The 27,335-nt window shown below is 40.5% G+C and overlaps 2 protein-coding genes across 4 annotated transcripts; one reads left to right on the top strand and one right to left on the bottom strand.

The window, feature by feature from the left end:
• Positions 1 to 840: 840 nt before the first annotated feature.
• Positions 841 to 4,314, bottom strand: LOC101487550 (aquaporin-11). Its single transcript, XM_004551188.3, has 3 exons — positions 3,568 to 4,314; positions 2,974 to 3,090; positions 841 to 2,701 (listed from the first exon to the last, which is right to left on the bottom strand). Exons 1-3 carry the CDS (start codon positions 4,154 to 4,156, stop codon positions 2,595 to 2,597), a joined length of 813 nt encoding a protein of 270 aa, XP_004551245.2. The 5' UTR covers positions 4,157 to 4,314; the 3' UTR covers positions 841 to 2,594.
• Positions 4,008 to 27,335, top strand: gdpd4b (glycerophosphodiester phosphodiesterase domain containing 4b). 3 transcript variants are annotated; one of them, XM_076889417.1, is made up of 16 exons: positions 4,008 to 4,147; positions 14,718 to 14,904; positions 16,400 to 16,503; positions 16,683 to 16,776; positions 18,628 to 18,687; positions 19,914 to 20,012; positions 20,122 to 20,215; positions 20,679 to 20,824; positions 21,244 to 21,326; positions 22,861 to 23,011; positions 23,651 to 23,875; positions 24,012 to 24,169; positions 24,275 to 24,422; positions 25,389 to 25,471; positions 25,587 to 25,666; positions 27,172 to 27,335. In XM_076889417.1, exons 2-16 carry the CDS (start codon positions 14,749 to 14,751, stop codon positions 27,261 to 27,263), a joined length of 1,773 nt encoding a protein of 590 aa, XP_076745532.1. In that variant the 5' UTR covers positions 4,008 to 4,147; positions 14,718 to 14,748; the 3' UTR covers positions 27,264 to 27,335. The 3 variants fall into 3 exon arrangements, with proteins under 3 accessions (XP_076745532.1, XP_004551248.1, XP_004551246.1); XM_004551191.3 differs by lacking the exon at positions 4,008 to 4,147 and adding an exon at positions 11,856 to 12,009; XM_004551189.5 differs by lacking the exon at positions 4,008 to 4,147 and adding an exon at positions 12,112 to 13,700.

The raw sequence follows: 27,335 nt of genomic DNA, 5'->3' as shown, positions 1-27,335 counted from the left end.
CTTGCCGACCAAAAGATCACCGGATCAATAGCAGCCAGACACACAGATCCTCGTATCTCTTACATAATAAAGCATGAAAGTCCACTTAAAGCTCAGAGCCACATAAAGCTGCTCGTCACCATCGTAAACGCTGCTGAGATAAAATAATCTCTCGTGTCATGAGAGTGAGGGTCAGAGGAGTTTGTTGCGGCTGTGAACTTTAGCACCACTCTTCTAAAACGGCACACTGTGAGATAATCTGTAACCACGTCAGTAGGAGGAAGCTTGTTTACAAACCATCGAGCACGTGCCGCTCTGTCAACCAAGCAGCAGGTCTAAAGGAACGCCGTGCATTCGTTTAACAGGCTGAGGGGCCGAAGGTCACATGTTTGTCATCTGTTCTGCGCTGACGATGATCCACGCTGAGGAAAAACGGAGACGCTGGTGTTGGGCATTTGTTTGGAGAGTGTGAGACGCCTGAGGAAGAGGAGGCGGCGGCGGAGGAAAGGACACAAAGGTCGTGTTGTGTAACCAGCACCATGTGAGCCATGGTTGGGGGGGTGGGGGGATTTTATTGGATCTCTGTTTCTGATAATCCAAACCTCAGAGAGAGGAGATTAACCGTCACTTGGTTGTGTGTTTCACTGATGAAAAGACCCCAAATGACACATTTACTGTATGTATGATATATAAACTACACTACACTACACACATTCTAGGCAGATTTTGTTTGGCTAGTCTTTGTATTTATCCTCAAATTTGATCTAAATGACTACAATTCCTCATCCGAGGACCCACGAATGTCTGCATGGAAACTTCCCTGCCACCTTCCAATAAAAAACACAGCATTTAACATTTTTCAGACATATTTTTAATCAAAATACTGCATTTAAATTACAACATTATAGAAAACCACTATACATTTTGTTCACAGACAAATGTTTTTAACCACATTCTTATTTAAAATAATTATCCCAGTTTTACAATCAGAAACTGGCACTGTAGAAGTTTTTTAAGATCAATTGTCTTTACGCACAGAAACTTCAGATTCAGTGTTGTGCCCCAAAAATAAAACACCAAAGTCCCACCAGCACCACATACAGTATAATTCTAGCACCTGAACCTTTAAATACAGTAAACTACCAGACAGACGCGTTAACGAGCCAAACGTGAGATTAAACCAATAAAAGATCAAAGGTTTAGTCACCCAAAACCAACCATCACCATTAGCATGTCCTACAACTGAGGTCCAGTTTTCTTTAACATGCTACATGAAGTAGAAAAGCAAGACATCTGAAGGTTTAAGGCTTTGAAAACATGGTTAATAAAACCAAACATCTGCAGTCCTTTTCTCCAACAACACCCAGTTTGGCAATAAGAGTGAATTAAACACTTTTATAATGTTGTTTTATGGCATTTGGAGATTGTACGTGGCTGCATGTGTCTTAAATTCTTTCTGCTGCTCTCTTATTAACGAGAGATTGCCACAGCTGATCCATACACAGAATAACCTTCCAGGCACAACCTCAAATGGATTGGAGTCTTCTTCTGGTCTCGAACCGGGGATCTTTCTTCACACCTCTGAAAACATGTCCTGATATCAGTGATATCAAGCTTAAGAAAAGCTTGGAATGTGGCTCCCGCAATCCAGAACAGACCCAGGCTATTGTACTCCTAATGGCGTGCCAAACCAAAATAAATGGAAGGGTCGTGCAAGCCGGATCCATCCGCTGTGGTGACGCTCATGGGAAATAAGGGAGCAGCATAAATAATTAAAGTCATGAATCTACCAGACTTCATAGAGAAAAAGATACATTTTAGTAGGTGCACCATCACACCTACTTGTTTGCATATTAACCACTTAGCTGCTTGTGCTCTGTCCGTATTTTTAAAATCTGTGCGCTTCTGTTGTTCTTCAGCTTCGTCACATGTGCGATGACATAAGCACAAATATACATTCAGCTTAATAGTGCATACATTCATCGTTGTTGTGCTTATGACAATTTTCACATTATTTTTTGGCAATACTTTAAATATTTGTGCTTAAATCTTAAGACTAAGATTCATGAAAATAACTATTGATAAAAATGGCACTAACCGTGCATATCCAGGGCTGTTTTCCTATTAAATGTAGGGCAACTAGAAAATTTATGCTTTTTGGTAGCTGCAGTGGTATTATAGCTAACATTTAATTGCACATGAAGAAAGAAGAATTAAGATTTTAGGTCAACCTTAAGCCACAGAATGCATATGTTATTTTTAACATTTAAAATAGTGTTTTAACAGCAGGTTTGAGCCTCTGTATGAAGCACATTTGTCATCTTTTAGTGAGAAACTGAAGCCACTTTTGTGTTCTGATTAGCTGCCAGCTTTCTAACAGTGTATTTGACATCTTAGCTGACATTTGCTGTTCAGTGACAGTAAAAGTGCGTTTTACCCTGACAGTACCCACACATTACAGTGTGTATTGTTTTTTTATGTGTTCACAGACATTTTGAAGGTGAGGCAACCCTGCAGTGCAGCATTAATAACAAAAGAAAAACAAAAGCTGGCTGTGCTGCTGTTATCCGTTAAGACATGAGGAATAAAACAGGCACGGCTTTTCCCCCTCGCACCTACTGGGTCTTCTTTTTCTGGATGGCAGGAACGTCCAGCCCAACGGTACTCCCACCAAACAGGAAAGGGATGATCTTCTCAAACAGCAGGATGCAGCTCACCACGCCTGCACACACACGTTAGACACAGGAAGTTATTTTGGTAACAACAAGCAGACATATGTCAGGTATGAGTCGTGCATTTAAATGACAGGCCAAGCTTCTTTATTTAGAGGACAGTCATCCTAATCGAACCATGGAGTAGCTTGTAGAGCAGGTCGGTCCTGAGCGCTTAGTCAGTTATCTTATTTGCCGAGAGTTAGAAAAGACAACAAATACCACACTCACATCTAAAAGTGGACATGAGATCATAAAGAGTGGACTCCAGTCTGCTGCTTACCTAAAACTGGTCCCAGCCAGTACACAAAACAGTACTCCAGGTAGGTGTGGCCGCTGCAGGGGAACTGAACTGAGAAGGCCAATACTGGGTTGAAAACGGCTCCGGAAATCTCTCCACCTGCACAAAACAAAAGATGGAAGAATAATTAATTTACTTTATGGGCATGGAACCATCTACACTTTTAACCCACATGCTGAGGAGGGTAAATATGCATGCTTGCTGCATTTAATAATTGCACTTTTGCAAGAACAAAGGCTGACAGGATGGTTTAAATTCTGGATTTAGTAGGATTGTGATCAGTATTTTAGTTGTGCCGTTTAGATCTTGATTTCTTGTGGGTCTATGTTGTGGTTCCCAGGACAGTACAATGTTTCTGACAGAAACCATGGCAGGGTGATTGCCAGTATTCATGTGCAGGATTGTTCTTAACATTAAAAAAAAAGAAAAAAAAAGAAAAAAGAAAAAAAAAGAAAAAAAAAGTTTTCCGGGTCTGTGCGGTGTACGGGGCACAAACTGTGACCCTTTCTATTTAAAGGGGGTTTCATTTACTTGTTTAGACTTGTGAAGAGTAGGAAGTGCCCCTCATTAACACACCTGCATAAACTGCTGCCGTTACAACAGCAGCGATGAAGTGCACCTGGAGTCTTTCGTCCAGTTTGTGGACGTGCATGCAGGCAGCCTGGAAAACGAAGGCGCAGGCCAGCTCCACCACCGCGGCCTCCAGCAGCGTCCCGCCTAGGGGATCGAAGCACCTGAAGTCAGTGCTCTGGTGCTGCAGGTGAATGTCGGAGAGACCCTGCGACCACACGGAGGCGACATAAGACTGCGAGGCGACGGCAGCTGCGAATTGGAGCATAATGAGGACGCCGGCCGCTCTTAAGCTGCGGGTCCCGCGGCACACACTCTCTAGAGCCGCGGTGGGGTTACAGGTCGCGTCGTGGAAAGTTACCAAGTGGACAAGAGTCACCGTGTAGGTGAGAGCCAGGCCGTAACTGAGCTCCAGGTGGGCCGAGTCTCCCAGCAGTTTGAGTTCATGCGTGCAGCAGCAGAGCTGGAATGTGGACGCCGCCTCCAGCAGGTAAATCCGGTAATCTCTCGGGAACACACGCGCTGCGGAGCGGATCAGCTCGCTGAGGAGCACCGAAACCCCCAGCACCGCTACGGAAACCCACAGGTAGGTCATCTCCCGGCTCTTCACTGCCCCACACGGTCTGACCTCAATGCATAAGCCGCTCCTCGTGACGGGGGCAACTTTCAGGACTTATCTGTCAGAGTAAAGTCTACTTGATCCACGCTGCTGCGTCAAGGCGCACGGATTGAGACCGCCTTCAAAATAAAAGTGGGGATTTGAATGCCTGATAATTAAAAGTATTTAGAGTCAAAATACTTAAGTGCCAGCGAGACACCGCTTTGTTCCACATGTTCAGTCAGAATATAAGCATGAAAAAAAACTCCATAGAGGTGTAATATGTTTTCGTGGTAAAAAGAAATAGATAAATCCACAGTGACTTTAAAGGCCAACTACTAAAAGTGGGCAATAAATGGGGAGCTGCAGTGATTGGCGGGATTACTCACAGCAAGCATCCTTATCAAACCGGTTACAAGAGTCAGCCTGAGGGCACTTTCTCTTTCAGTTTGTAATTCGATGTTTTACAACACGCAGTTCTAATTTACTGTATTATTCTTTAAAAAAAAAAAAAAAAAAAAAAAAAAATCTAAACAAAGGAAAACCGGCACATACCTGTGACAGCATTAAAATCTGTATAATGTAGTGTAAATGCAAAAAAAAAAAAAAAAAAAAAAATGGGGTAAAAGCACAAAAACACAGAATATTAATTATAAACATTGTAAAACATGACTGATCTCTGTATCGAGTCTGTTTTCACCGAGTCTCTCTTTAGATATGATGCAGTCACCATTTCTCCCATTCAAAGCTCAAACGTGGGGACAGTCCTCTTCTTTTGCTGCTGTAACTTTCTATGCAGTTCATGTTCCTGCTGATCACACCACACATGCCTGTAAAGGCACATAGTTCCATGCTCTTTCTGTAAGAAATGCTTTTCCAATATGTGGCGAGGTTTTGTACAAAACCAGAAAAATGAGTCAAATTACCAGCAGCAGATTTAGTTTTAGTTAACTATACTCACACACTGCTCTGGCTTCCTTCAACAGCCCAAAGACACGAATGTTAGCTTAACTGGTGATTCTAAATTGGCCCTAGACGTGAATGTGAGTGGGAACGGTCTCTTTGTTGGCCTTTAGATGGACTTTTGCAAGTCAGAATTTTTGGATTAATAATGACATTAAATGTCCACCACTTTGGAGGGCCCCGAGTGCCAAAACGAATTAAATAAACGTATAATTACATATTTAATAAAATGCGTCAAATTACAATGGGAAATTGATTAAATATATAATTATGATTCAATTTAATTAAATATTTCCAGTTTTAATTGATACATTTAATTAACAATGTATTTGTTCATGTTGGCACTCATAGTCCTCTGTAACTACGAACTGGTCTGTTCCTTATAGCGCTTGGTTCCATTTCTGTCTACAAAGTGTTAAATAACAAATAACAAAACAAAAAACAGGCATGATTTCCTCCACTAACAGGCAGGGTGGAATTACTTCAGCTGACACAGTTAAAGGTGGGGTGCACCCCAGACCTGCTGACTATTAATTTTCCTGTTTGGCCTCGAGTTATTTTTAGTGTCCCATAGGAACCCATGCTTTATTTTGAAAAGTCAAATCAGGAATGGGGAGGTAAATATTTTGAAGGGCTTAACATTTGACCTCGCTACCAGTGAGAAGTTCAGGCAGAGGCATCGGAAATCAGACAGTTCATTGAAAACCTGTTCTGACAGGTTTTAAACATCATGCAGGTGTGTGCACATGAACTGTAGCAGGAGAAAGGCATTGGAGCACCTTTCATACACCCTGTGCTAATATCCAGGGTGCAGTGGTGGTGATCCTCTACATGTAGAGGGGGGGAGTTCCATGTTTTATGGATATGGTGTTACTGTGTAAGAGAGAAGTTTTCAACAGTCATGAAAACTGGTTTTCTGTTTGCACAGCATCCTTTGACCTATATTAACTGGCCACTTTAGTTGGTATACCACGCTAGTGCCTGGCATAGACTCAGCAACGTTCTTTGAAACACACACAGATTCATCAGGTGAACATGCACGATGTTAATCTCCTGTTCCCCATCCAAACAGGTCAGTTCTGATCCTACCATCCAAAAGTCACAGCAGAAATGGAGGCCCATCAGATCAGGCAACATTTTTTGTCCAGTGTCGGTGAACTTGCCTTTGAGCTTTTCTTTTTGCTGGCGTGGTCTTCTGCCGCTGTAGCCCCTCTGCTTCAAGGTTCTACATGTTGTGCATTCAGACTGTTGTCTTTCTATTGGCTCAAAGTGGTCTGGCCATTGCCCAGAGAGCTGCCACTCACTGGATAAATGCCAAGCATATCAGCAGGTTCTGAAATACTCAGACCAGCCTGCCACGTGTAGTCACCTTTCTGCCCCATTCTGATGCTTAGATTGAATTTCAGTAGGTCCTCTTGACCATGTCTATGTAAGACTTGCATAGATGAGATTTAAGTAATAATTCTATCCAGCTGTGCTTATTTCTGCTTCAAGGAGTGAATGGGTTAAATGCAGAGAGGAATTTCCCCACGGGGATCAATAAATAAAGTATACATTATCAATATTTGCCCCCAGTGTTCCAAAAAACACTGGATAATTGCTCCAGGTGGCTGCAGTTACGCTAATGCAATATAAAAATGGAGTACACTGACATTGAGATGTAAGATTTGCATAATAAGTAATAATTCAGACAGACAGTAATAATATACCGTCTGTCTACATCCCTCTATCCTTTCTCCAGCTCACGTGGTGAGCTGTACTTCGGTTTTCTGTACTAGCTCCCTTTACAGGCCTCCTGTGTCCACAACCATAATGCTCAGCCATAATCATTGCCCATTATTCTAATTAGTAACTCACTAACCTCATTCTTCAGATACCAATTTTACCAATCCCTGTAATAAGGGCAAAATGATCACATTTCTACTTCCGGACCTAATAATTTCATTCCTGTGCCCTGTAAATCACAGCCTGACAGTTTAACAGTTATTGGCCTTCTTAACTGCAGATCTTTGTCCAATAAATCTTTCACTCTAAACTATTTCCTTATTTTTTTGTATTAAGCAGATTTGGCTGGGGATTGCTTCCCCCTTGTGGAACTTTGTCCACCCAACAATTTTTAAAGAATTAGTTTGGTCCATTGTTTATCAGCAGCCTCCTAAATCCCGCTCTGAATTCTCAAAGTTCTGAAATCTGCTTTCATCTGATCTTACATTTAATCTAATTCTTCTAATTGTGCAGCTCTTGATAATGTGGCCTCCTTAAAATCCAAATTTGCTCCAGTCGTTCTTTTACCTTGGATCAATGATCATATTTGTCATCATAGATGAGAGAGCAGAAAAGCTGAACCTAGATGGAAAAAACCTCCATGTGGGCTACCAGCACACAAAGTAGTTATTAACCTCGTTCAACTGACTTAAAAGATGCAAGAATATCCCGTTTCTCTAGCTTGATTAGCAATAATAGGCACAACCATCAGTTCCTGTTTAACACCATCGACAGGGTCTGGTGTTGATGATCATTTATGTAGGTTTATTCAACATGCCAAGTATTTGTCTTTCTGTGCAAGAAAAGCCTACACACAGTGTGATACAATTTTCTATATGCATTCAATAATGTGAGAAAATTAATATCAGAAGTTCCCTTCGGGTGCTGCAGTGTCTTTAGAGTCCAAAGGCATGCAAGTTGCCTGAAGTATACATTTTCTAATGGTGCATCAAAAATACATTTCAACCAGGGATGCGGAGTTATTATCTATCATCTGGGTGCATGCCAGATTACTTAAAAACAGCCACTGTCATCTGTTAACTTAAAAGAAAAAGCATTGACTACAGGCCCATTTCCAAACTTCTAATAATTTTTAAAATCCTCAAAAGCTGTGGCCCATCAGTTACTTGGAGTGGTTGAGGGCAAAAACACATTTTCATATATATTCCAGTCAAATCATTGATCATACCATTCACTCTGACAGACTGGAGTTGGATTGGTTTCTCTGACACTTCTTTAAAAAGACGTTTCATCATATTTATCAAATATTTCAGAAATCATATTAATAAATGGATAACCTCATCAGTGACCCTCGGGGATGAATTTCTGGACACATTCTTTGTATGCATTTCTTACATTACTATGCAGACAATATGCAGTTATTCTTTTCTGTTAAGACACAGATTAGATTACTGACACTAGATTACTGCAGCTCATGTTAAACTGAACAAAGCACCAATTACCTGATTTCATCTGGTTCTGCTGGACTCCTGACTAGTAGCTGGAAATCTGTTTCCATTTTGCATATTAAATGTTATACGTGACTCCCTGCGATCCATAAGATCATTTTATTGTTTATACATGCAGATTGTTTTATACATGATTTTTTTTTAAATTGTCTAATTATATTTTTTGTCCTTACCATTTTTCTAACTGGTTCTTAATGGTTTTGAAAATGCATTTTATTTTATTTTATATCAGAATCAACCTTTTGGGGCTTAAGGTTAGGACTGATTTTTAATTGAGATGCTGCGGTATGATCCAAAAACCCGTAACTCATCCGATCAAGAGATCCAAACAATTGAACGTATTTTAGTTTGATGGGCAGCAACAATGAATGCCTGGAGGAAGTTTGCAGTGTTGGACATCAAATAGACTTTAATGACCAGTTTCCCTGCATTTGACATTTGCATCCTCACGTGTCGCTCCCTCACATGATGTCTGTAAAAGCTCAGGCCTGCAGTACAGAAGTGCTATTACCATGGTGGGATTAGTTGGGCCGCTGCTGCTTTGGTCTGGAATGTAAAATGAGCTATTCCATCCATTAATTACTGTTTGATTAGCATTTCAGCGATGGAAAGAAAATGAACTTTGACTTAAAAAAAAAATCTGCTAAGTAACATCTCATCAACCTCCGCTTTACATTATATAAAGGCTGAACTCAAGCTGCTTTACACTCTTACATTTTCTTTATGTTAAATTGAACTAGACTATTTCTACCATTGTCCTTCACATGCTGCTGCTTGTGATCTGCCTGACTTGGCATTTCCTATTTGTGCAGAATTTGTTAATATTTACAAAGTCTGTCCGGCAGCTGCAGTGGGAGTCTGCCCACCCAGTGGGAATAAAAGTTCAAGCAAAACAAGATGAACTACTAGACATTTATTCTGTTTATGGTGTAAAAGCAGCTATTTATCTGCTTTAAGAGGTTCATGTAAACAAAGCTCTATCTGCGGGTGTACAGGGTGGGCCATTTATATGGATACACCGTAATAACATGGGAATGGTTGGTGATATTAAAGTCCTGTTTGTGGCACATGAGTATATGTGAGGGGGCAAACTCCTCAAGATGGGTGGTGACCATGGTGACCATTTAGAAGTCGGCCATCTTGGATACAACTTTTGTTTTTTTTCCAATAGGAAGAGGGCCATGTGACACATCAAACTTATTGGTAATGTCACAAGAAAAACAATGGTGGGCTTGGTTTCAACGTAACTTTATTCTTTCATGAGTTATTTACAAGTTTCTCTTTGTTCACAGCCATTGACATGTCGAAGAGGTTAACACGTGAGGAGCGGATCGAAATTGTGTTGATATCTGGTGAACGCAGTAACCGGGTCATTGCAACAGATTTCAATGCAAGACACCCTACGAGACCACCCATCTCCCATGCTACAGTTAGCAAACTGCTTGCTAAGTTCCGTGAAACTGGTTCAGTGTTGGATTTGCCAAATGTGGACGCAAGAAAACTGTCACTAATGAAGAAACATCAGTGGCTGTCCTAGCTTCATTCAGCAAGAGCCCACAGTGTAGCACTCGCCGCATGTCACTGGAGAGTGGCATTAGTCGAACATCCCTTTGGCGGATATTAGCTACTCACAAATGGCACCCTTACAAACTCCAGCTACTGCAGCATCTCAACGAGGATGACCCAGATCGGCGCACAGAATTTGCAGAACGGGCAAAACAAAAATTGGAACAGGACCCTCAGTTCACGCAGAAGATTTTGTTCAGTGATGAGGCAAACTTTTATGTGAATGGTGACGTTAACAAACAAAAACACCACTATTGGTCTGACACTAACCCACATTGGATGGATCCCTCCAAGACTGTTGGACCAACAAAAGTGATGGTTTGGTGTGGTATATGGGGTACGACAATAGTGGGTCCATTCTTCATCAATGGAAACTTCAAGGCCACTGGATATTTGAAATTGCTACATGATGATGTGTTTCCCTCTTTATGCACTGAAGCTGGCACGTTCCCTGAGTTTTTCCAGCAAGATGGTGCACCACCACATTATGGGTGCCAGGTCCGAGCATTCCTAGATGAACAGTTTCCTGGAAAGTGGATTGGTGGTCGTGGGCCAGTTGAATGGCCCCCAAGCTCCCCCGATCTGACCCCCTTAGACTTTTATCTTTGGCACCTGAAACTACGGATACTGGATGCCTGTGCTGGCATTTCTCCTGCGGTGTTGCTATCAGTGTGTGAAGAGTGGGAGAAGAGGGTTGCATTGACAATCCAACACAATGGGCAGCACATTGAACACATTTTATAAGTGGTCAGAAGCTTGTAAATAACTCATGAAAGAATAAAGTTACGTTGAAACCAAGCACACCATTGTTTTTCTTGTGACATTACCAATAAGTTTGATGTGTCACATGGCCCTCTTCCTATTGAAAAAAACAAAAGTTGTATCCAAGATGGCCGACTTCTAAATGGCCACCATGGTCACCACCCATCTTGAGGAGTTTGCCCCCTCACATATACTAATGTGCCACAAACAGGACTTTAATATCACCAACCATTCCCATGTTATTACGGTGTATCCATATAAATGGCCCACCCTGTAGATGTTAGTGAAGGAATCACTTTGTTTGGGCTTTAACTTCACTTGATATTCAGAAAGCAGAGTTCCTGTCTGGACCGGAGAGATGACACATTAGCCATTCAGGGGGCGGAAGAGCATGAGATGGAAAGCATGACCAGACTCGGGGGGTGCACTGCAATCCGATGAAAACTCTGTACAGACTGTTAACCGTGTCATTAGGAAAAAATGAATCCGGATGATTCAGGATGATTTTTTTCCCCTTTTCTGCTCTCGTATTCAGAATGCATTCACCCCTTAGTTGTGCTGCTGAAGGACTCTCCTCTTGTCACTCCCCTAGTGTTTTTATGCCATCTATTTGTCATTAAATTTTTCTCTTCTCTCTCTCGTGAGGTCTGTGCTCTTTTCCTCTTCTTTACCTTCACCTCCAGATGGAGCAGATCCTGACCCTCACTGAACTTGCTGCTCAAAGATCATCTATTGTTCACTTAATAAAACTAAAGCACCTTAAAGCAACTGCTATGAACGTATGCAAAATCAATATAATTGAATTTCTACAGGTTTGCAAACAGATGACCAGCTATACAGATATTCCAAGACTGTTCATTGATATTGGAAAGGAAAAAAACATGCTCACCTAAATTTTTCTTCTGTTTGTTAATATTTTGTCGTTTATTGTAAGGAGGAGGTGGTTCAGAGGAAGCGGGAGCTTGTTACCATCATGGGCTCATCTGATCAGAATGAGAATGAAGTCATCAATCACTTACAGGTTTCTCATTTAACTGAATAATCAGTATTGAAGGACACACATGGACTGCTAACTCTGAAAAGAAACAAAATTTGATGTAAGTCATTCATTAAATTAGAATAATACGTGAACTGAGGAGACCCAAACAAAAACTCACCTCAGCTGACACCCATGTGGGAAAGGAGGAGTGAAAGTGAGCTGTAGGTGAGTGCAGTCCTTATATAATGTGTGACAGGTGAGTGCAATTAAGGGCAAGCACCAGACCCAATCAAGTGTGAGGAAAAGAAACAAGGTGAATTTGGTGAAGTGAGTGAGTGCGCTGAAAGGTGAGTCTTTACAACATTTATCATGGTTTCCTCATTTTTTTTTCATATAATGTAAAACAAGCTGATTATTTGTACAGTTTTATGTATAAAATACTTAAACAATAAATAGTGGGTTTGTCTTTCTTGAGACCCCCATCTCTGACATGAAACTGGATGAATCACCTAAATTATAGTGGATAGTAGATGTTTTCATACCAGTAACATTGCTAGCCGGAGTAGCCTGGGATGGACTCGGATTGATCTTTCAGTGACCTGTGAAATTAAAGATTTATACATGTGTCTCTTAGGCAGTATCATTAGAAGTCACAGCATACATTTTCACTTCTATGCAGAGTGACACTAAAAAACTATTTCATGCATTTATGACTTCTAGGCTGGACTACTGTAATTTGTTATTATCAGGATGCCCTAAAAACTCCCTGAAAAGCTTTCAGTTGGTCCAAAATGCTGCAGCAAGAGCACTGACAGGGACTAGAAAGAGAGAGCATATTTCTCCTATATCGGCTTCTCTTCATTGGTTTCCAGTTAAATCCAAAATAGAATTGAAAATCCTGATCCTCACATACAAGTTCTTGAAGCATCAGGTGCCGTCTTATCTTAATGACCTTGTAGTACTGTATCACCCCATTAGGACACTTCGCTCTCAGACTGCTGGTTTGCTTGTGGGTCCTAGAACAGACACATCTCTACTTTTAAGGCTAGGCTTAAAACTTTACTTTTTGACAAAGCTTATAGTTGGGGGTGCATCAGGTGACCCCAAATCCTCACTTATGCTGCAATGGGCTTAGACTGCTAGGGACTTCCCATGATGCACTGGGTGTTTCTCCTGTCACCCGTTTTCACTCACTATGTGTTTATACACCTCTCTGCATTTTATTATGAGTTATTATGAAACTATGGCTCTCTTCCACAGCATGTCTTTGTCCTGTGTTCCTCCCCTCAACCCCAACCAGTCTCACCTGATTCTGCTGGAGGTTTCTTCCCACTTTCGCCTAAGTGCTTGGTCACAGCGGGTTGTCTGATTGATGGGGTTTCCTGTTTTCTCTGTGTTACTGTTGGCTCCTCACAATATTAAGCGCCTTGAGGCGACTGTTGTTGTGATTTGACGCAAAATAGAATTGAGTTCCTTTACAATAACTGCCCAAATAAATGTTTAGAAATAGTTCATTCATTTATTTCTTTATCTATTCGCTTATGGGACCCGTGTATTTTAAAGCCCGCCTGCAAACCAAGCTTTCCTTGGGATGACGACGACGATGATGATGGTCGCAGTGTCTTTCCACGACTGCGGCAACAGGTGGCGGTGGATGACACAGAGGTGCAGGACATCAACAGCAGTAAAGCAGAGGAACAGTTACAATCTTCTCATTTCCGTGTTAATTTCAAAATAAAGCCGCTCTGTTGCCTCATACTTGCAAATATTTACTAAATATTCTCGATACATATAAAATCTCGCTATGGAGTGTAAATAAAAGCTAAATGGCGAAAAAATAATGCACAAGATTGTATAAAACCGGTAAAATCCTACTGCAGACGTGTGTGCCTGTATTTTTGAAGGCAGGACCTTTCCCCTGGTCCCCGTGTTAGTAATTCCCGCTGACTTGACCCGTTTTCCGAGGCCATCTGCTCCGGACGACTGCACACTGCGGCTTCTTCTCTGCCGTTTACCCGGAGGGAGAACCGGCCTGGAGGTAGGAGATCTGTCCTTACGACATAACAAAAAACAGGCTGAAGTGGAAGCTGCACAGTGTTTTTGTAACGATCCGCTGCTCGCTTGAGCTCTGAACAGGTCCTCAGGTGCCGTTCTTTGTTTTATGGAGCGTTCATCACCAGAGTGCGTTAAATAAATGTACAATTTCAATATTTTCATGCTGGTTTGCGAACGCGCTTAGTGTGCTTTACTCATTTAGCACTTTTTATGATGAAATAGTCTAAATCTTTAATTCGGCCACGATACAACACACGAAGGAAAGTGTTAAGTGAATCAAAAAAGTGAGATTTGAGTCTGATTAAAAGTTTGCAAGATTTAGCACCATAATCCCAGGTTGGTTGTCTTTAGTTTCGTGATGACTGGTGGATATTTTGTCATGTCATGTTTTATGATTTCCAGGAAGTGGACCCATGACAATCTGCCATGAAATGCCAGTGATGCTGAAATCAGGAAACAATTGTTTCTTTTTTTAAATACTTGAATCAGTTTCATCTGTCTTCACTTTATTTCAGTCAATACACAAGCGCACTATAAGTAAATCTGTCTTAAAGGGGGGGAAACACAACTAGTGAGACTTTCTTTGTTCTCCTGTAGTGATAATGACCCATTTGAGTATCATATGTGAAGAAGCCTGCCAGTGATGGACAAAACCGACCAGTGAGCTGTGTAACTTTAGCTTTCTGGGAGCTGAGCCCAGAGGAGTTAGACGGTTTCTCAGTGTTATCCTATTAAAAAAAAAAAAACCCAAACAAACCACAAAACAAAAAGACAGTAAATAATAGCTCAGGTTTAGCTTGCACACATTGTATGCCACAATATACCCTAAAAGTGATGCTTTAGTAGCTATTGGACAATTTCAATGCAAACTTAAGACCCTTTTAGCCTCTGTTTTATACCTGTTTTACTTGATTTGCCTCTTTTCTGATGTTTTAGCTTGGATTTGAATTTGTCTGGTTGTCTTAGTCGATTTTTCTTATTTCTGTGTGCGTTGGAGCAGGATGGAGGCTGTGGCAGTGTGTGTATGAGCCATGGCGTCTACATTGTCGCAGTGGTTTCGTAGCCTTCGTGTGAAGTTGCTGCAACGTTATGAGCACCAGCCTTTCGTGTCATGTTTGGCTGGTTTGTACGGCTGCCAGTGGAAACACTACAAGAGGAGTCAGCCTGAGGGCTGCTGCTGCAACAAGGTCAGGAAGCAGCAACACAAGAGCCACTTCTGCTCCAGCCAAAGTCATCTGTTTATTATCATTGGAATTAATGAATCATACTGTGGTTAAGTTTACAGGAGTTTCAGTGTTTTTGGGTTTTTTTATTTTAAGTTCTAGTGTTCCTACCAAATTTAAAGTCCAGGGAAACTGAATGTTTTGGAATTTATTTTTTAAAGATTCAATATAAGAAATCAGCACAGAACTCTAGGTCCTATACGTAAGCCGTCTCTGTGGCCCCCTTTCCTTTCTTGAGTCATACAGTGAGTCATACAGTGACTCATACAGGATTTGTTTGACAGCACTCAATGGATTGATGAATACTCAAAATAATAGGGAGCTGCAAGAAAATATGAGATCTGGAAGAAGATCCAAACTGTGATCTTCAAATGGGAGTAAACTGGTTAGGATGTTCAGGAACCACCAGGGCTCATCCCTGTCATGAGCTTTTGAACCTGAGAATACTGTAGCAAGTGTCAAGCATGGTGGCGGTAGCATCATGCTTGGGGACTGTGCAGTGGTTGGAATAGTGAACCTCCAAATTCTTCACTTTCACTTCAAATCAACAACCAACAGGACATTGATCCCAAACGCACAACAAAACTATTTTTGGAAGGGATAAAGCCGGATGGAACAGCCTTCCCAGAGACCCGACCTCAACCCTTTTGAAATTTTGTGGACTATGTCTAAAAGCCAGGTCTGTGCAACAAATTCAAATGAACTCAAAAGAGTTGTCAAATATTTACCCAAAATTGTGCCAGAAACTTGTTGATGGATATCAAAAGGATCTAGTCGAGGTACAACTTGCTAATGGACATTTAACCAAATATTAGTAGGAGTCTATGTGTATGTTTGAGCTGGTATATATACTTTTGACTCTGTGGGTTAGAGGAACACACTCAAAAATTGAAACCTGTGCACCCAATTCTTTTTCTAAAGCCATCTAAAGTTGAGATGCTGTGTTTGGAAAGAGAGGAGTAAAAGCACTCAAAATATGCTGAAAAAAAATGCTGAATAATTAAATTTAGAGACACATGTGGTCAGCAACATGAATTTTATCGTCAAACCAAACAGCAAACAGGAAAAAAAACACTAATAAATCGTTGTGGGAGAATATAAGTCAGCTACAGTTGGAGGAAGATGAAACAAATCAATAAAAGGAAATGAGGTAAGGGTGATGTTGATTCTTTGTTTTGTTTTCTGCAGTTATTGATTTCAGTATTTGCATTTCTACAACTGTAAAAGTCACCAAATGAGAAATAATTTTCAGACATTACAGTTAAACAACTTCATTTCGCTTTTTTATTGTGCTGATGCTGAACAGAGCTGTCGGTTGGAGCTCCTCTGTCTCTGTAAAACTCAGAGGAAGTCTTAAAATGCCACGGAAACAGAGCAGTAAACAGTGCGGGGGGCTGGATTTAACTCGGGGAATAACAAAAACAAATTTCTCTCATTGTTTTGTCTCCTCTGTCATCAGTTGGAGGGTGCTAGCTTTGCTGTGCTTGTGGCGGCTTTCTGCTTGACGCTGCTGTTCCTCTACTTCTGGGGACAAGCCAAGAATGACTACAATGACTTTGACTGGTGGGTGGAGCGACTCCTGCACTTATAGTACTGTCGTAGATAAACATAGAGCTGTTCACATTAATCTGCTGCAGGAATCATTGGTGCTAAATTTACGTTCCTATGTCTTTGTTGACTGAACATGTAACAAACGTTTTTCTGCCTTCATGTCTGTTGTGCTTCCTCTCATTTGGCTGAAGGTTTAACTTCGGGAACCTGGGCTTCTGGTTCCCGTGGTCTGTGGTGCTGCTGGCTGTCGCTGTGGTCTTCTTCACCTACGTCACAGTGCTTGTGGTGAGACACAAACGCTGCATTGGCTTTTCATCTCTCATCTCGATTTCTTCTACTTGTCTTTTTAGCTGTCTGGATAATTTATCCAAGTGGTGTCAACTTTTTACTGTTGCTTTTTTTGTCTTATTTTGTAGTGTTTTTGGAAAGTTTTTTTTAGAAAAAAGTCTTATTTATTTTTTTTAACCACAGATTGTTCATTTAAGTTCTTTTATATTTTATTGATACAACAGCATTAAAATAGGAACCTCAATCACTTTTAGTAATTTCCTTTCAAACACAAATTTGAAGCAACTGATCGATTGTTTAAAACCCGAAAAATGAAAGCAAACACTTAAATATTGTATATATTTAATCCACCATCACTGAAATTATCTTGTAACTTGTAACTGCAATTGTTCGCGCCAGCAGCCGCCCAGATTTGAAACATTCACATTCTGTTCACTTCCTCATCCTCAGGCCCTGCACCGACTATACAGGGAGAGAGAATAATTAGCACTCTGGGTGTACCACTCACCCCAGCTGATGCCATGCCCTTAACCATCCTACCCTATCTCTCTCCCACAAATCATACCCTCCCCCCACCATAAGTGGATTCATGGGAAATCGATTGATCTGCAGCCCCGCAGCAGTTTTATGCTGGTGTTTTCACTCATTTCTGGGCTACTTTGACATTTTGACACCTTTGCTTTGCTGCAGAGTTATGCAAGAGATCAATTTATTATTGCTCTCATAAATATGCAGGAAAAGCTGGGAGGCTGTTAGTCATTAAGAGTGGAAACATGGGAACCAGTAAGCCTGCCAGTAAGCCCTGTTCGTAGTACAAAAATACACCTATCAACATTTCTGCACGCTTCTGAGGTCACTAATCGCTCCTGTTTGGGATTTGCATATTTTCCCAGTACTTTGAATTCTCCAGGTAGACCAGCTTCCTCCTGCAGTCCAAAGGCACGCTCATGAAATCAGTCATAAATCGGCCACAGGCCAGTGAAACTGTGGTTATCAGTCTTTCCGTGAGGTAGTCTAGTTATGTCATGCAACTTGCCTTTCTTTTTTCTTACCCAACAATCAGTCCCTGGTTTTGCCGGAGACCTCCTCCTGTTAGCAGGGAGCTCCTCCCCACTGTAACCATAAAGGGCTTCTGCAGGGTCTTTATCATACAACATAAAGCTGCTCGAGACAGCTGCTGTGAAGTGGTAGATTAGAAAGCAAGTGCGTAAATGGTTCCAACATATAACTCCAAACTGATGTAACACTTTCTTCATCTGCAGATGAAATACATGTTAGTTTCAAAATTTAAGTGGGTGTTTGTAAATTTAAAAGAAACAAGATTCACTGTTTGTGTGTTTACTAAATCGACGAGCTCATGAGAACCTGGCCAGATCATAAGTGTGAAAGCAGTTTTACAAAGGCAATGAGAGGTCAGGTTTTTATATAAACTCTGCTCTGGCTGCTTTAAACTTTGCCAAGCGCCGCCCTTATGCATTCATGTGACGTTCCTGTGTGCAAGAGGAGTTTTATGTGCTCATCTTTTAACCCATAACCATGCCCACTATGTTATGTTGTTATCTTATGTCCTTTCCTGTTTCGTGTGCTACAGGAACGTTACAGTTAATGATAAAAATAGTGCAGAACCAGAACACAAAGAGCACAAAACAGGCTTGTCTGAGCACAAAAGTCAGTTTTATTATGGGAACTTTAAAGCCAGTACAGAAATGCAAGCCCTTTGGTGAATGCATTTATTAACTATATCTCACATAGACTTTGAACTATTCCTCAGACTAGCTCAGGCTTTGCCCAGAAAGTCTCATCATCTCTTCCCAAGTTTATTTTGTCTGTACTTTTCTGTCTCTGCAGCTGCTGGCTGTGTGCTTGCTGTCAGAGGGCCAGAAGCTTTATTTACACTGGAGCCACAAGGTAACTTAGTGATGTGTCTCATAGTTTTTATGGAATGTTGGGTCAATGCAGTGTCACTGGAACTGGTCAGCAGCTTTTTCATAGATTTTTGTTTGCAGACTTCAAATACAATTCTGAGCTCAGACATGAATTTCTGCACAGTAATTATGGTGGATAATTACTGTCAGTCTTAAAGGGACTTTTCTTTATTTTCTCTGTTAATTTTACTAAAGTGGTCATAGGCAATAGTTCTTCAGGCTTTCTGAAGGTCTTTCAAAATTCTTCTTTGAACGCTGGCTGACCTGACATTTTCACAGGGATTTCATTTATTTTTTGTTAAGCCACTTAACATGGACCTATGAATCATTCAAGCACAGTAAAATCACCTAACATATGGGGATGATCTAGTATCTACACATAAAAGAACCGATTTTAAATGATATCTTTTAACACTTTGTTACTAGCAGCCTGTGGCAAAAGCATATTATTTGTGTCCCCATTACTTTACCTGGATCTATGAAAAATTCCAAAGATAAAATAGTTTCCGTGTCTGAAAGTCTTTTCCTTAAGAAGTAGGAAAAAGAGAGAGAGAAATCTGGACCTTCGGTTGATTCATCGACTGCTCATTGAAGTCTATCAGAAAAAGTCTCAGTGGAAAGATGGCCGTAACGAAGCCGTTCTTAAGGAAGGTTAAAAAGGCTGAGATATGCCACATTACACAAGAGCTGGACTGAAAATTAGTGGCAACAGGTCTGATGGAGATACATTTTTGCTTCAAATCGTCAGTAAGTACAGAGGAGGTCAGGATAGAGAGACAACAGCGAGTGTCTTCAGCTATATTTAAAACACAGTGGATGCTCGGTCATGGTTTAGGCTGCATTTGACCATAGTGGTGTTTGGGACCTTTTCAAAACCAGTGGAAAACACCATCAGATTCTAATCCACCATGAAAAACCATCTGAAAAAACACACTGCTAGTGCAGTAAAAACATACTTGGATAGAAAAACACACAGTGGAAAACTATACTATCCATGTTTGTTGTTCTCCTTATATTCACCCAGACATCATCCTTAAAATTGACCTGCTAATTCTTTTCTCTGAGCTTATTAGGATGTTTTATTCACTGGATGCTAAAGAAAAAAATCACCAGAATGAATCAATTCTAGTCAGTGTTGCCAAATGAAGATGTTTTCTATCCATATGAAACATTTTTCATGTTTCTACACGTTGACACTGTTTTTTGCAGATTGGGATCCTGGTGAGCCTGACGGTCTCCGTCATCGCCATGGCCGTCTTGTCCAACCTGTGGAGTAAAGAATGGAGGACGCTGCTGCTGTCCTTCCAGGTGACGCTCTTCTTCTCCTCCTTAACGTAACTTTTTCTGTGTGTCTATGATTTCCACTTCTCGTGTTAGATTTAACTAGATTTTTTTTTTCCCTCTTGTTCATGACCAGGTAACAGCACCTTTCTTACATGTGGGCGGAGTCTTACTGATGACATCACTGGCTTGGCCTGTTGCTTTGCATTTCTTTCGCATGAAAAGCACGGGTGAGTCTCAGACATGCTTTTAAAATATTTGGTTTTATTCTGATATATGAAAAGATGATAAACATAAAAACTCATATTTAAAGTAAATTGAAAAATAAGTTTTCAAGAAACACAAGAAAAGCACAATATGGGCAAAATACACTCAGCAGACACTTTCTTAGGTACAACTGATCAACTAACCAATTACATTAGAGCAACTCAGTGCATTTAGGCATGTAAAGGTGCTTAAGTGACTTTGAGTATTTCAGGAACTGATGGTCTTACTGGGATTTTCCAACTCATCCAAACGACCTCACAACACTTTCTTCTCACCTATACATCCACGAACTGTGAAGCAGGTTAGAAAAATACTGAGGGGAAAAACACACACACACACAGATTCCTTCATTTATTAGTTAGGAGCAGTTGTTTTTAATTTCTTTCTCTTCGTGTTTATGCTTTATATTGTGTGTTTGTGTTTTAGTACGGCGAGGCCTGATCATGGCCGTGTACCTGACCGTCCTGTTGTCCCTCTACTTGATTCCCCTCGGGTTGTATTCTCCTTGTATCAAAGAGAAGGGAACCCTGGGCCCTGCACCGGCTCTCATTGGCCACAGAGGAGCCCCTATGGTGAGCAAAAACACAGTACACAGTCCTGTACACTAAAGTGAGAGAGCAGCAGTATTTCAATTGTCCTAGTGTCACATGTGACAAAGTAAAACAGAGAATTTTTCTTTCTTTGTAACAGAAATAAGCAGATTTTGATTTTCTTTTCTTAAACAAACAGTTACTGTTCATGAGAGGAAAGGATTTTTTACATGCTGTTGTAAAACCTTTTGGTCTGTAAAAGAGTTTTAAGCCTGAATGTGACACAACATAAATGAGTGTAATGTGAAATATGTTCTTGGGCACCGCTCAGGCCCTGAACTGACACAAAAACAAAGGGAAGCTCACATCCTTCGTGTGTTTTGTTCAGAGCTGAGAGAAAGTCCCCCGCATGCACTGACTGCTACTGCAAGTTGCTGTTCTCTGTTGATCTCATTCTGCAGCTCGCTCCAGAAAACACCCTGATGTCCTTTGAGAAGGCGGTGGAGGCTGGGTGTGACAGTCTGGAGACGGATGTCACCATCAGGTCAGCGAGGAGCTCTCTGCGAAAGCATATGTGTTCAATTATGGTACAATGGCCCTGAGAGCCCAGTGCAATGCAGCCTAAACAGTATTTAGAAAACATGCTGCAAAGTGACAAAGCAATCACATGTCAGCAGCTTACTTTTTCACATAATCACTGCACAGTCTCAGTTATTGTAAAACACTTTCAAAACTCTGAGCAGAGCACCCTGGGCTTTATTATGCAAACGGCGTCTTATTGACTTTGTTCTGTGTGATTTTTGTTCTGTATTTATTGCTCATTTAGTAACTGTTATGTAAAGTGTATATTTTGAATAACTTGTTCAGCACTTCGGTCAGCTGGGGTTATTTAAAATGTCCTATAGAAACAAACGTGGCTTTAAAACCGCAACCAAATACGCAGATGCTGCAGAATCAACAGTGGGCGTGGCCAACGACTGTCTCGATTGATCATGTGACCAAACATTTGTGGATGTCTTGCCATCTTGTTTCACTTCCTGTTAATTGTGGTGTTTTTTCTGCTGATGACTGATCTGATTTCAGATTAACGTTACAAAATGTGAACTTCTAATTGCAACAGCTGCAACAATGAACCACAGTCTTCTTTATCTAATAGTATAACATTTCTGATTCCTGCAGCGTTGGCTCTATTACTTTTGGTTCTTTTTGTGGCGGACACTTTTCTACCACATGGTATTTAATTATGTGTAAAATACAGTCAGATCCAGTGACATTTTTTGTAGTTTTGCTTCTCTAAACCAGCTCAGATTTAAAACCATTCAAGACTGTTTAATGCTTAGATCCATTTTGAAACGCAGTCCTCCATTTTTGCAATTGGACAGTTGACTGATACGCAGTATCATGGGTGAGAGCTGTTCTCGTCCTTTTAGGGAGATAAAAGATCTGAAGTAGATTCCAAATCTGGTATATTTTCACTGGTACATTCAATATGAGATCCAAAGAGATACTGCCAACGGTTGCTCCTGACTGAGCCTGGTTCTGCCGGAGGTTTCTTCCTGTTAAAAGGGAGCTTTTCCTTCCCACCGTCGCCAAAGTGCTTGCTCGTAGGGGGTCATCTGATTGTTGGGGTTTTCTATGTATTATTGGTCTTTACCTTACAATATAAAGAACCTTTAGGCAACTTTTTTAATTGATTTGGACGTCACTCATTAATAAACTACTGTTATGAGTGTTATCCCTTACATTTACAAAAAATATTGTTTATTAAAGTCGAGTATAAAGAATAAGAATCAAAGTATCCAATAAATCTAATGATAATCGACTTTTTGAGGAATTCATTGGCATTTTAAATTCCCCAAGTTTGTGTAATCGTGAATGTAAAGTATTGATAAAAGAATTTGAGCATTTGAGCCAGTAGCTCTCTACATACATGCTCACTGAAGACCAAGCACTTAGCCAGGTCTCAGTGAACCCTATTAAACTTTAAATACAATAACTTTTCAGGCAAGCTGACTTTTCTGTTTCTGAAAAGCTCCCTGCCCCATTTAGAGTCTCATACTGTTGTCCTGTCCTTGTAGTTTTGATGGAGTGCCTTTTCTGATGCATGACTACACTCTGCAGCGGACGACCAACATCCATGAAGTTTTCCCAAACCGGACCAATACTCCAGCTGCCAGGTTTACCTGGAACGAGCTGGAGAGCCTGAACGCTGGGGACTGGTTCCTGTCTGTGAGTCTGCCATTTAATGACCTTTCCCATGATAGTCATAGCTATTCTCTGATGTTTGAAAAATGTAACCAAAGAAAAAAAGCTCTAAAAAAGTAAGGAAGAATTATTGATTTTATTCACTGCATGTTTGAGGGGTCAGCTAATAACCTCTCTGATATTCTTTTACCTGCTGTTTGCCGTAGATGGGCTCAGAGCACAGCTGCTAATCTTTTCTATTCAAATAAGCCATTTGAAGTGTTTTGAGCATGTCTACCTGACACACTGGGGTAAACTCAGGGCATGTTGGAGAGATTGCATCACTTGGTTGGCCTGGAAATGCGTCCCAGAAGAGGGTTAGAGCGGGAGGAGGTAGCTGGGGAGAGAGAACCCTGGCCCAGACTAGAATAAGTGGCAGAAAATGGATGTACGGATGTAATGAAATGCTAAAAAAGAAAAAAAAGATTGTTTGTTTACTATATTCGAGGTTTAAGAGTGTTACTATAACTACAGGAGGGAGTTGAGCATGTTTGGACACAAATGAATTCCTCATGACAACAGCCAAAAATGGGGAAAAAAAAAAATCAGCTGGCCAATGAAAAGCATATCACATGTCATATGAAATCACTGTATTGATTGGTTATTGATGGTCACCCCCTGCAGCACAACCCATTTGGCACGGCTGGCTCTCTGAACGCAGACGACCGACAGCGAGCTGGAAACCAGTCGGTCTGTAGCCTGCAGGCCTTCCTCCAGCTGGCAGCTCAGACGGGCAAACTCGTGATCTTCGACCTCTATCGGCCACCCAGAGATCACCCTTTCAGAGACACCTGGATCCAGCGCACGCTCGAGGTCATCCAGAACGAATCATCCATCCATTCCTCACAGGTGAGGCTTATTTATTTCTCTATCACCAGACTCCACTGTGAAATGTTGTAATTTAGCATTTTACCGTTTGAAAAGAGTAAAGAGTGCAGTTACTGTGAGTGAGTAGTAGGTAACACTGCTTGCGTGCCATATCTAGGTGCTTTGGCTGCCATCAAATCTCAGAGCTCTGGTCCAGGAACTCGATCCTGAGCTCCAGCAGACTTCAGGCAGTCGGCTCCCTCTAGAGGAGCTCCAGAGTAACCACATCGTCAAACTCAACCTGGACTACACTTCCATGTCTGCTGAGCTCATCAGGTAACACAAGTGTGTGTGTGTGTGTGTGTGTGTGTGTGTGTGTGTCTATACTGTCCTCCTCCTTAGTTTAGAAATATTCATGACTTTCTCCTCTCCTGTGTGTAGGGAGTACACTGCAGTAAACATCACCACAAACTTGTATGTGATCAGCCAGCCGTGGCTCTACTCTCTAGCCTGGTGTGCTGGAGTGCATTCAGTCACCACTAACGCCCCCCAGCTGCTCAGCACCATCAGTTCCCCTTTGTTTATCATGGTAAGTTCAAGCAATGCGCTTCATGTCTGACATCAACCTGTTCTCTCTCTTTCTTACTGCAGATGCTTTTATTTTGAAACACCTGACCTAGTGATGATACCATATAGTTAGGAGTGGGGAGTAAGGGTACCAATTTTGAGGTAGTTTGGATGAGGTGCGGTTGTAGTATCATGTAGTGGGGCTTTACCTTTTATGGTCCAAGCTGCTGAAGCAACCTACCAAATCACATCAGTCATCCAGTATAATCAGGGATTAAACCAAACTCATAGTAACTCCTATTTAACCTTCAGTAGTCCAGTTTCTGGTTTTAATTATTATTTTACCCTATTCCTGCTTGTTTAATCGATTGCAATTTTTAGGTTCTAATAATTGTTCATGCATGCGTGTTTTAAAGTATCCTGCGGTTGAGTGTTTTATGTTTTTTATCTGTAAAAACACAACGTACACCGTGTATATCGTGAGCTTGTGCTACATAAATAAAGTTTTGCTTGCTTTTGTTGTTACATTTGTTTCTTATATCTGTTTTAATACATCATTTAGTCATCTAAAGCACTAAAACACATCTGTAGCATGCTAAATTATGTTGTAATACACATTGTTACATATCATTGGGCAATTCTTTACCAGAGAGGTGTTGAAATCTTTTCAAGTGTGTTCTCGGCTTTGATTAACTCTTGATATTTCTTTTTATAGTACTACAGCCGGCAGGCCTCCTGGTCGATTAAGTGCTTGGTTACTTTAACTTGCAGCACCATCTTGTGGTAGAAATGAGTGCTACAAGCTTTATCAGGGAAGCTTTTAAACCATATTTAATCACAGGAATTTGCAGTAATTATCAAGATGATAAAAGGAATGATAAAATGAACTGTGGTTTTATCTGTTACCTTTTTATTATTGTTTCATGTGTGAAAGATATTAATATTCACCTGTTCACTTCCATACGGTCTCTTCTGATCTGCTTCTCAGAGTCCCGATGAGTACAAACTGATGTGGATTCTTACTGATCTGATGTCCTTTGTGCTGATCCTCCTTATCTTCTTCTTCCACAGGTGGAAAACACACACACACACGCACACACACCTACCTCGCATCCAATACATCCAACCTGTATTCTGATGTAATCGCGATGTTTCGCTCTCTATCAAGATGAAAATGTGTTTTCAGATGGAGAGAGAGAGAACTGGCCTTCTGCACGGGCAGCAGGATCAAGTTGGAAGGTGGCACTTACAGCAAATTTAAAAAGGGTAACTTACCATAAAATAAACGTCAGACTTAAAAAAAAAAAAAAAAAAAAAAAAAAAACTAGAAGAAAACTGGAGTCTAGATATGTGATGCACACAGACATTTTCATCTCTAGGCTAAATTAAAATCACCCCATTGAGAGTAAACAATGATTTTTTTTTTCTGTACTTATATAAAGAATCTGGTGTTTAAAACCCCATAAATACATCAAATAAAGAATCAACTAAATGGAAATATAACCATCAGATTGGTTAAATTTCTCAATAAAAAATGAATTTGTCATGAACTATGCACTTTGTATTTATACATGTAGAAAATGTAATATAGTATATATTGGGAAATTGCCATTATAAGGTTGTTTACAGACTTAAACTGATTTATTTTCTTACAGTATAGGTTTTCACAAAGGTTTAATTATGAGATGAGGAAGTAGACGTACACTGTAATCAGTGCAAAACAAACAGGTCTAACATCTTATTTGCAATGCAAATGCAATGATTATAAATCAATTGTTTTTCACAGTTGCAAAACATTTTTGGGGAGTCCTGTGTTAATACAATGTGATGGAATTAGTGTGATTTGTGATTATTTCTCATCTACCTCCTGTAGTTTAAGGAGCTGGTTTGATGTTTCACTCTGAGGACTGAATTAGAGGACTGAAAATGTTAACAAGCAAAAACAAAAAAGAAAAAAACACAACCAAGTGTGTGTGTATAATGTTTCCAGCTTGTGAAAAAAATGAGGATTTAAATTTTTTTTCATGGGGGTGTTTGAACTTTTGGTCAGAAAAACCAAAACATCTAAGATGCCACCTTAAATTATAGAAAACTACTTTTACATTTTTAATTTATAGTTAATTTTATAGTTTAATACACCCTTTAATAACTCCATGACCTTTTCTATAGCATCTTTCATTCTATATGAAGTCAATCAGTACCTCCCATCTGAACCCCTCAGAATCAGCTGATTGGTTTTTTTTTTTTTTATGACAACTTTAGTATATTTAATGAAGCCACACAAACTTTTACCTTCATACTAAGAAAGTATTCCAAGAACACAAGGCTAGGTTGGACTCATTTTTTCAAACAAACAAACTGCAGATAAATCAATTCCCACTGCCACAATATGTGTATCATATCCTGAGAACCTGCCTCTTTGAAGCTAAAAGAGGACACCCAAAAACATGAGATATCATTGGAAAAACCAGCATGTCCTCTATAGAGCACATCATCAGGACTTATTAGGGTAGCTCAATTAAGTCAAAAGATATAGACCAAAAACAAATGTTCATTACAGCGGATATAAATGAATAGGACTCGTCTTATGAGGATATAAGTGCATAAAATTGCCATATGTAGCAACTTAACTTAAAAACTGAAAATTCATATATGCAAATGGAAGTTTCCAGAAGGATTTTTCTAGTCCAGGCTTTATGGGGCTAAAAACCCAACATTTTGACTTATGGACAGCTAATTTTTCTTTCTTCTGACTATATCTTCTCTCTCAGAGCTGAGTGATATCTGGTCGGTCTCCAGTGGGAACTCAGCAGCGGAAAGGATGCCCAGCCTGGCGGCTGTAACAGAGCACTATGTCTGCTGAGCCTTCGAAGCCCAATCACACACTGCCAACCTCGAAAAACTGTCTTAATGAATTAAAGTGTCTGAAACAATG

Source organism: Maylandia zebra, linkage group LG10 (assembly GCF_041146795.1).
Source record: "Maylandia zebra isolate NMK-2024a linkage group LG10, Mzebra_GT3a, whole genome shotgun sequence".
Classification (NCBI taxonomy): Eukaryota; Metazoa; Chordata; class Actinopteri; order Cichliformes; family Cichlidae; genus Maylandia; species Maylandia zebra.
This window is presented reverse-complemented; position numbering and strand designations above follow the sequence as displayed.